Raw genomic sequence first — 9932 nt, 5'->3', positions numbered from 1 at the left:
ACAGTTGATGGAGGATTTATTGCATAATGTTTCAGTCGGCTTGTCGCAGGACTGGAATTGCTTCTGCCAAGATGCTTCAGCGACGTGTTAGGTGGTTTTGCACTGAACAATCGAAGCTTCTTCAAGCTTCTGTCGTCTTTTTCGGTATGATTGGAGGATGAGCGTGTCGTTCTTAACATCCGGGACAACGTGGGACAGTTCAGGGTGCTCGCTTGCGTCTTGGTCAATGAGCCGTAGCCAAAGCCATCGAGAAACGCTGGTGTAGGCTGTGAACGGGAACTACAGCAATCAAGAATATTGTCTACCCCGTCGAAGCTCCCGAACCGGAAGTAAGTTGTGTTGAAGCGTAAATAATTTGTGGCCCATAGCTGCAGGGGAAGCATTTCGGGAGCTTATGGGCGACAGTTATAGTGGCTAGTTGTCAGTAGATGATGTCGGCAGAAGACGGCGTAGATAGTGCCAACACTTCCGCTCTCTAGTTTTATGGAACAATCATTTCGCTTTCACCATCACTTTATGGATCATTCTAGATGTGACTAGCGTGGTGGTAGGATACTTTCATATCATTTTGAATATAGTTTTATGTTGTTGTTAACATGTTGCTTCGCGTCGGTAAACAAGAAGCAAATTTATATTTTTTCCTCAAAAGTTGTGCATTATTTTGTGTATATTCTATACATTCGCACTCTTCTTTTTTCCACTCATGTTTCTTCATACTCTCACGGATTTTTCTTATTGTCGCGAGGAGGTACTCTTTAGAGAGAAGCATAACGAGGCAGAGCGAAAGAGGATTTTTCTCATTAGAATATTATCTCATATTTCCTCTTTTTCTATGTCACTTTAAGTTGAATTACTTCTATGAATATGTTTTTTCTCTGTTTTATGTTTAATCTTAGTTCTAAGATTAAGTCTAATATTAAAGAATTCTTATTTTTTATTTTATTATGCTAAATTGCTTTATTTATGTGGTTTCTTACTTTAACTTATTTTGATTTATTCATTGATTTACTGTTTTATTTAGCTTCTTTATATATTTCATTATATATTTTTAAAAACTAAATTCATTTGTTTTTGTGTAACGATTTACTTAGTTATGTATTGACCACAGTTTACATTATTGTTTTTTTTATAGTATACTGTTTATCAACCTACTATCTTTCGTCAGTCGTGCCATTTATGCGAATAACCATTTCATCATACTCTTATTAACCTCGTTCGGCGCAAATTTGCGTGTAAAACTGTGTAAACAATTGCGAGATTACTCGAGCAGGAAGTGTGCCAACGTTTACATTTCGTTGATTTGTCTGTGATATAATTTAACATGTCACACCCTTTGACTTGTTGTTTGTTGGGTTGCATCGTTCATATCGTAACACATGAGAGGTGGGAAGATAATGCGTCACTTACTTAACGCGATCATACTTGCTGGTGGCGTAAGATATATATTATACATTTAACGTGTTTAACACGTCATGTTACCGTCATGTTTTTTTAGTAACTGAATGGCGTTTTTCGGGTGATAACAAGTAACACAGCTAGTAAAACTTATCAATACCTCGTCGAGATTATAGATTCTAAGCCTATAAAATGGTTGCTCATAGTATACAATCCGTTATTTTTTGGCAATATCATGCATCATATAAACATACTATTGTAGTAATGCTTAGTTATTTTATTTATTCAGGAGGGACTGCTTTGCCGCATTGCTTATAGTAATGCTTAGTAATACTTGAGAAAGAAAGCGCTTAACAAAAGCATGTATAAATCGTACGAATATATAATATATGGAAACACAAACGTATATTAATTAAGAAGGAATATTGAAATAGCTAACTTCTGAACCTGAAATTACTGTTACAATCATATTAATTGCATTTATTATTTTTCAAGAATCATCATTAAATGTTTTAGTATCTATTTGTAGATCAACATCTGCATGTTCTATAATTATCTTTATTACATTAATTGTTAAATACCTATAGATTTCAGAACTACATCTTACCAGTCGTTTCAGTGTTTCTCAACATTTCTACCAAGTGAAATATTTTTAAAAGATCACTATCGATTAACACATGTTTTGAAATTGTTGATATTTTATTGATATAGTTGGCAGGCCGAAGATACTTGTTAAACATGTCGCTTAGCATGCACAATATGAATTTCGCAATACTAAAAACGGCTGTTTGTCAATGCATACACATCGGTTCGGTACATTTGCTCTACCTATCTCGTGCCCGTCGTTTACATTGAATAGTTATTGTATCAGTTACTAGGTAAGTTAAAACTCTCCCTCTCTCTTTTCACCTCTCTTTCTACCCCCCCCCCCCCTCTCTCTCTCTCTCTCTCTCTCTCTCTCTCTCTCTCTCTCTCTCTCTCTCTCTTTCTATAAACCCAATGCTATTAGCATAGTTGGTCTGCTGCACGAACGTCTCATTTCATTAATCTTTGATTTTCATAAGGATTGAGTCTTCTGTTGGTTAATAGTATCCCCTTTTTCCCTTTTTCGTATCACATGGTCGGTGCAAGATTCCTTCATTTATTTAATACGATCACTCCTTTCCCCTCCCAAATTATAAGCAGCTCCACTGGTGTAATGCTGGGCCGACCGAATAGCCAACCAAATTCTATTCTACTCTCTCTCTCTCTCTCTCTCTCTCTCTCTCTCTCTCTCTCTCACTCTCTTTTGCGCATCTCAAAAGCATCCCAATCGGTTCCGCCTATCTGCTTATTTGGCCTAGTTAAGTTTGTTTCGGTTCCATTTTGGTTATAGTGATATAAAATGATCTGTTTCACGCTCGCGAAACAGTGAGCTTCTCGAATTGATCCCACCCATTGGAATTACTTCAAGCGGAACAAAGTGCTGGTGCTGGAGAGGCGTATCGATCTTGGAACATCTCACGAGGCAGCGCTTTGTCCACGGTACAGCGGCATAGCAGCCGTTCAGTCACACAAACATAGGCACACGCACACCCATCACATAGATTCAGCCCGCAGCGCAAATGTCCTTCGATCCGCCCGCGGTTCCTCGCCTGCCCGTTTCCAGCTGGGTGCGGGTGATGATGCGGCCCGAATTCAATATCCTTTTATTAACGAGGCTACATGTTGCTTTTCCTCCTCCGATAATCCGTTCTTCAGCGTGCGGCGTACTACGCAGCGTGGCGTTTGATATGATTTTGGTCGTTGTTGTTGTTGCATTCCGTGACGTTGACGATAATGATGATGATGATGATGATGATTGGCAGGCCCGGACATTTGGTAGAGTGTTGACAGAAGACAAACGGGTGGCAAAAAAAAAGATGAAATCAAAAAAGTGAAACATGTTAAATGCTTGATAAAATTTCAGCCATGCTCAAGCAAAATGGGAGTTGAATGCGAAACTGTGGCACTTTGAACAATTGCCATGCAAAATACGATTGGGAAGGGGGGACAAGGATGGCCCTAAAACGATGGCACTGTCAGTCGTTGATGCATGCCTGCCATGGTTTTAAGGGAAGGGAGACGGAATGGATGGATTTGCACTTTTATGCTGATCGGTGCATCGAATCATGCATTCACACATGCCTTTCACTTGTCAAGTTAGTCTCAGTAAAACCAGTTTAGGTGAGACAATGCGACTCTAGTAGTACCCATGGTACGCTTTAAACACTATATCATCATGCCAAGATCTCAAGGGTAATTAATTAAGAAGCACAAAATTAGTAAAAAATAAACCAAAAAAGAATGAATTTAAAAGGAAAAACAAAATACAAACAGGAGCAAGGAGTTACTGAAAACGAACTCAAAACGAGCAACACGAACGGAAGCAAACGGAAGAAAACAAAACCATGAACAAAACACATTAAGGCAATATTCACCGGTATGTATAATTGCGAACCGATACTGAATGGAAAGTGTGTGTGCGGAAAGGTCTCTCCAGTAGGTAGTCGGTAGTGGAGGCACTTAACAGATAAGCACAAAGCCGATCTACTGCTCGAGATGGAAGGATAGTACGGGAACCCTAGCGAGAAAGGAGGGGAGACGCTGCCAGTTGCACTCGGTTAAAGGGGAGGTGAGCTTCCGGTGCGTTCCATTGTGAATCCTTCGCGCGTTCTAGATCGTTTGACTGCAGAGTCGGGGAAGAATGGGGGGAAAAATGGAAGAATATTCCGTCAAACCTGGTAGACTCGTCCTCGAACGGGTGGTGGTGATGGTGGTGTTTGTGAGCAGACAATGGCACAATGTTGTTGTTCACCGAGAGGGGAATTATATTACAACAAGGTGAAAGCAGTGGATGGTGTAGTTTGTTATTGTATTCTAGCTTTAGCTGTTCTACTGTTTTTTGTTGTTGTTGTGGGGTTGTTTCATGTGTACATGTGTGAGCTCCACCGAAATGGCTACCTCACGGTGGTGAGATTAAAAACGACTTGTAAAAATGATAAAACATATTTGATTCGGGAAGGGATCGGTCGCATCCAATCGGTGGCGACCAACGGCAACTTACATGATTTCCGATCTGCCTGGCGCGTACGTTTTCGCTCCCTTTGCATTGGCCGCGGGGTGGCCGTTTTGGTGGCCGTTTTCACTAGCGACTCCAGTATCTCATCGTCGCCATCGGTGAAGCTTTCGTCCCGTCCGCCCATCACCGAGACGGAGTTATGCCCCGGACTGGGTACGGTAGGGTGCGAGTTCATGAGTGTGACGGGGGATGCTGTCGCGTCACCGCGACGCCGGCGCCAGGTTAATGTACCGCTCATCTCCATCTCATCTCCACCGGGGCCCTTGGTCGGTGTGCCAAGCAGCGTGCTAACGGAAAGAAAGGACAACTTAATAAGAGATTTTACTTTCGTCAGTGGCGCAAGAAAGCTTACCGCAGCTCGTCATCCGCCCGGTCCTCTTGCGTTTTGAGCTTGGCAACGTCCACAATCAGCTTGCCTCTAGTCTTGTTTCTCTCTCGATGGTTGGCCTTCTTCTCGATCTGCTGCTGAACCCGTTCGCGCGTTGTTCGATACTCGAGCGCAAACTCGGACACAATCCGGCAGAATTCGTTCGGCCGTGATTCGGCGATTCGTAGCTGGGGTACACCGAGCCATAGCAGGAACTTTCGATACCTTTACAGGTGCCAAACGGAAACGAAAAAACAACAGAACGATTAGCAAATATTCTTTCAGCAATGGAAAGCCCTTTTACCCCTGTTCGGCCTACCTGTTCAATACCCGCCGATGTACTATGTCCAGGATGATAATCCGTTCAGCACAGTCGGCCAGAAAATCAATCAGCTTCTGCTTGAGATGCGGTGCGGTATCGTGTTTGCCGATCAGCTTCAACCGGTCCCAGGACGCCTTACACTCCGTCTCCAGATAGACGATGTTGTGAGCCAGCTCGTTAAAGTCCGCCTTGGAGGCGCGCGTGATCGGCCCTATCTCCGAGTACAGGTCGGTGGTGTTGGCCTGCGATTCCATCACCATGTGGCAGAGATGGTGAAGCAGCGAGTGCTTGTGCACGGTGTCCTTCACCTCGGGCACCTTCGCCAGATAGTCGATCTGGAAACCCTTCACCGGTGCACCGTTCAGGAAGATGCCAATATTCAACAGCGTCGACAGGATGCATTTGAAGGTGAGGTTCGATTTTAGCAGCTCGATGCCCTGCTTCAGATCGTTCAGCGGTTCGGCAATTTCCTTCTCGATGTTTTCAAAGTCCAGCTTGAACGCCCACAGCTTTAAGCGAGCCCCCAGCTCGGAGATGGAGGAAAGGGTCAGCAGAAACTGTTCGGCCGTGCCGAGCGGCAGCTCTGGGTTTAGCATCTGTGCCTCCTGGATTTTGCACCGCTCCTCGTCGGTGGGCAGCATGTTCAGCAGCTTGTCGATGCCTTCGCGTGTTACGACGGTCGAGTCCATCTTTAGAATGGCCGCCTTAATCGCTCTCGGGGGAGGCAGCTTCGTCATGGCGATGTTGATCGCGTTCGAGCGCTTATGGTCCAGGACGATGATTTCCTTGTTCTTGTTTAGCTCCTGTTGCTTCTGCACGGATGGACAATTTGATAATCACGTTGTTGAGCGGTGGGAGAGCATAGACGAGATAACCAAAAAAAGACACCGAAAACAGAGGGTGTCAGCAAGAAAGAGAAAAAGAGAGAGAAAAAAAAAGTAGAACCAGATAACAACGGTTTACTAAATGGTCGTCCCGACGTTGGAGTGCAAGGACGGTACGTTTTTATTAAATTTTTTATCCTATCCGTCGTGCGGAAGGACGGAGCGCCACGACACTGGCGAACGCCAACCGGTGGCTGTCTGTCTCCGAACACGTGCACACTCACACACACACACACAAGATGGAATACGAGTGGAAGGACAAGTTAGCGAAACTAAATAAGATGTAAAATAGGTTCATGCATATTTATGAGTGCAAACAAGCGGCACGGTACCGGAAACTAAACTATAAAAAGGCATGCTAGGGTAGGCTGAAGATAGTGACGAGACGAGTGCACGTGATAAAGCGAACTGGATGGATGGTGAAATTAAGCTTAAATAGTTGAAATTTTAAAGGGGTTTATGACTTTTTTTTTTTTTAATTATCTACTCACATCGCCTGTTTATTTATCTATGTTATATCAAACGTGTACGAAACTACCTTCACGTGTGGCAGAAGCGATTCATTTATTTGAGGTTGAGGTTCGTCGAGAGAAACATTGATGCAAACACTATTTATAACGCGAATGCAATTTACAACCTTCATCCACTATAACCTACTGCCTTGTACGAAATGTAATCTTACTCTCCATACACCGTATGGTAGCTCTTCAAAATAGCAGTAAAAGGAAATACCTAATGGGTTCTACTCGAGTAAGAGCTTCCTGCACCACTATCAACTGCATGAGTGTGGGGAAAGGTATAGCAGAAACTTTTAGAAAACTCCATCCCATTGAGTCGTTGGAGACAATGATGAAAGCAGCAAAGGTAAGGTAAAGATGTAGTAAGACTTTATCCGTCTAGACATGGCATCGAAAGAAAGCTCATTGCTTGAAGAAATCCCTCAAGGAATCTTTCCATAATGTGCAAGAAAAATGAAGTTGAACAAAAGTTGCGCCAAACTTGTGTGCCGAGAAATGATCCCGGAAACGTTTCTTACGTAGGAAAAGCTGAACATTAAATCTCAATCGAATGCTGGAACATGGGTTAAGGCAGGCACAACTTCCGTACAGGAATCGTTAGTAACTTATTCCTCCGTTTTGGCGGAAAAATAAAAAGATAAATGAGGGGAAAAATTGATTGAATAACTGTCTCACATTCATCTTTCCATTTTTTTGCTACTACTAACTGTGTCTAGGGCACTCCAGAGATTAAGTATATCGGTTATCCAATCAGTCGATGATTTCTGGTGCGATAAATCAGCCCAAATCGGCTCCAAATTTGCTGAGGTAGATCCCACTCGCTTAACAAATGATGCCTTTCACCAACCTTGCATCTTGAAAAAGCTGTTATCATCCCATCTGCTTACTTTCATCTATTTTTAACAAATGCCAGATCCTGCCCCATATCAGAGTGCATATGAGAAAATGGCAGAAAAAGGGAAGCCAAATTTTACGCAACTTTTACCTGTTAAGGGTTTTGGAAGGGTGTGTGTGTGCTAAAGGGAGCGAGGGTCCCGGATGGGATTTTGTTCCCGGTATTGCTACAATGAAGGTGAATTGTGAGATAGACATTATGGAAGTGGAAAATCATGCTGCAGGAAATGAAGTACGACAAAGGGAAGGAAGCAACGGGGGCACTATCGAACGAACGCTTCTTGGAAATGAAGCTACGCAAGACGAACCAAGCTCTGCTACATTAAACAGATCGATTTCGTTTATATTCGTCTGCAAGCAAAGTGTGTTGTGCTGCCAAAGTAATGCCACTGTGAGCAAAAATTGAGACGAGGAAATCAAATAGAGAATCATTGCAAAAGGACAAAAACACGCAGCAAAGAGGATTACGATAACGAACGAACGGGTGGAAAGCTGTGTGCAGCTCACCACTAGCAAAACCTGGAACAAAACAACGCGCTTAAAGTAAACAAGGATAACAGGGGGTAAAAGGATCCGAGAACCTTCCCATGCGGGTTAGCAAATTGGGATGAGAAGGGAGGGAGTTTCATGCAAAAAAGAAAGAATACACACACACACATGCATATTCTCTGTTCATCGTGCTTGGCGTATGCGCTTGCCTTCGTCAAGCGGCAAGAGGATCTCAAATGGTCAAAAATTAAATGTGGCGTTAAGATGGGATTTAGTCGAATTGATGTCTACCGTCGTGAAGTTAAATAAGATGGGATTAATACAGGATTGAAATGTTCGTTTTTTTCGTTCGGGAGATGGAAGTTGCACGTCTAAACGGTTCAATGTTAAAGCACAGCCTCGGAAAGCCATATCGTATTGTGTTGTAGCAATAATGTACTTCTGTAAAGCTTTAAGCATAGCAGAGAAAACGCAAAGTAAAAAGTCTATCGCTAACGCATCAAAAAGCAAATGTAGGCAAATGCAGCACAAAGCTTTCGCACACATGACACCGAAACAATGGAGTAGGAAAAACTACAGAACCACTCACCTCCTGGTTAGGTCGTACAGATTTAGTCATGATGGTGTGGTGACAAAACAGAGACAAACGTGAATGGCGAGGATGGATATTTTGATCGTGTGTGGGTTTGTTTTGATGGAAAATAGTTCAGATACAGCAAACAAGACAAAGGTGAGTATTTGACCGCGAACGACGAACGGATATGATGGATACAGTGGTAGTTCCGTTGATAAACCCCTCAAAATGAAGGGTGCAAATGAAAGTAAGAACGGCCGCATAGCAATTTCATCCACGGGGGAGGGCATGAGAAATCGATTGAATTTGGCGCGTAGCACAAATGGTGGATATGTAGTGATGTAGTGACAAATTTTGAACCATGAAACGGCGAATGGAGAGATAGAAGAGAAAGGTAAAGAGAATCAGAAACGGATGAGTTATGAAACACTGGTAGTACATTAGTAGTACTGTGAGTAGTAGCTGTGAGGCTCTCTTCTTGGGCCACACGGGATGACGACACGAGAGCCACGCTCCGACTGTGTATGCCTGTGCCACACCAGCTGCTTACCTTTGTCATCAAATCTTTGGCTCTTGATTCGAACAGATGCTCCAGCTTTTGCGTGTCTACAATCGCTTCGGGCAACTCATCCCAGATGGTGCGCTGAATAACGGCAGGAATCATATCGTCACGCACCTCCTTCCAGAACAGTTTCACCTAAACGCGAGCAAAGCAAGAGAACGAAAGTTTTCTTAATAGCTGTCCATCCTCTAACGCACTCCTTTTAACGTACAGTCTTTTTGTTTTTCTTAATGGCCGCCGACCCGTCCAAACTGTTCGGTTGGGGCAGCCCGTTTCCATTCATCATGCTGCCTGATAGCGGTACCAGGTTGGTCGGTGGCGGACGCATCATACTCGGTGGAGGGGGCATACCGTTCATCAGCATACCGCTGGGAGGTGGCGGCGGTGGTACAGCTCCACCGAAGCCCCGCGGAGCCAGCAAATCCTTATCGTCATCCGAGGTGAGATCGGTAAAGTCCAGATCACACAGGCTCAGCTTGCGCGTCATGTTCTTCACAATCTCTTCCCAGTGGAGCTCGTTTTCGGACTTTTTCGGTTCTCCGTTGGCAAGCTTTTTGATGTCATTGTCGACGCTGGGCGATCGAGAGATGTCCTTGTTGCTTTTGCTCTTAGCCAGCCCTTCCTTAGCTTTGGAAATCAGGCCGGACATGTCACCGATTCGATTTTGGGGCTTCTCCTCTTGCGGGCTTAGCGGTAGGCAGCTTAGCTTCTGGGTCAAATCTTTCACTGTATGGTCCTTCTTTAGCTGTAGAATTAGCTTCTTATCTTCGTTATCCGATTCTGCTAAAAAAGGAAGAAAGTGGGAGAGATAAAAAGAGGAACGAATT

General features: G+C 43.7%; 1 protein-coding gene across 14 annotated transcripts in view; it reads right to left on the bottom strand.

Annotated features, from left to right (window-relative positions):
• Nucleotides 1–2065: 2065 nt before the first annotated feature.
• Nucleotides 2066–9932, bottom strand: part of LOC1275084 (FH1/FH2 domain-containing protein 3) — a 70252-nt gene continuing 62385 nt past the window's right edge. For 6 of the 14 annotated variants that reach the window (XM_061641973.1, XM_061641971.1, XM_061641974.1 and 3 more), the window contains 6 exons: nucleotides 9317–9888; nucleotides 9093–9240; nucleotides 5182–5998; nucleotides 4848–5087; nucleotides 4481–4782; nucleotides 2066–3146 (listed from right to left, as the gene is read on the bottom strand). In XM_061641973.1, the coding sequence (XP_061497957.1) occupies nucleotides 3073–3146; nucleotides 4481–4782; nucleotides 4848–5087; nucleotides 5182–5998; nucleotides 9093–9240; nucleotides 9317–9888 (2153 nt within the window). In that variant the 3' untranslated portion in view covers nucleotides 2066–3072. Of the gene's footprint in view, nucleotides 3147–3854; nucleotides 4103–4480; nucleotides 4783–4843; nucleotides 5088–5181; nucleotides 5999–9092; nucleotides 9241–9316; nucleotides 9889–9932 lie in introns of those variants that run through there. The other 8 variants (XM_061641975.1, XM_061641979.1, XM_061641982.1 and 5 more) reach the window with 6 other exon arrangements.

This window comes from Anopheles gambiae, chromosome 2 (assembly GCF_943734735.2).
Source record: "Anopheles gambiae chromosome 2, idAnoGambNW_F1_1, whole genome shotgun sequence".
Classification (NCBI taxonomy): domain Eukaryota; kingdom Metazoa; phylum Arthropoda; class Insecta; order Diptera; family Culicidae; genus Anopheles; species Anopheles gambiae.
This window is presented reverse-complemented; position numbering and strand designations above follow the sequence as displayed.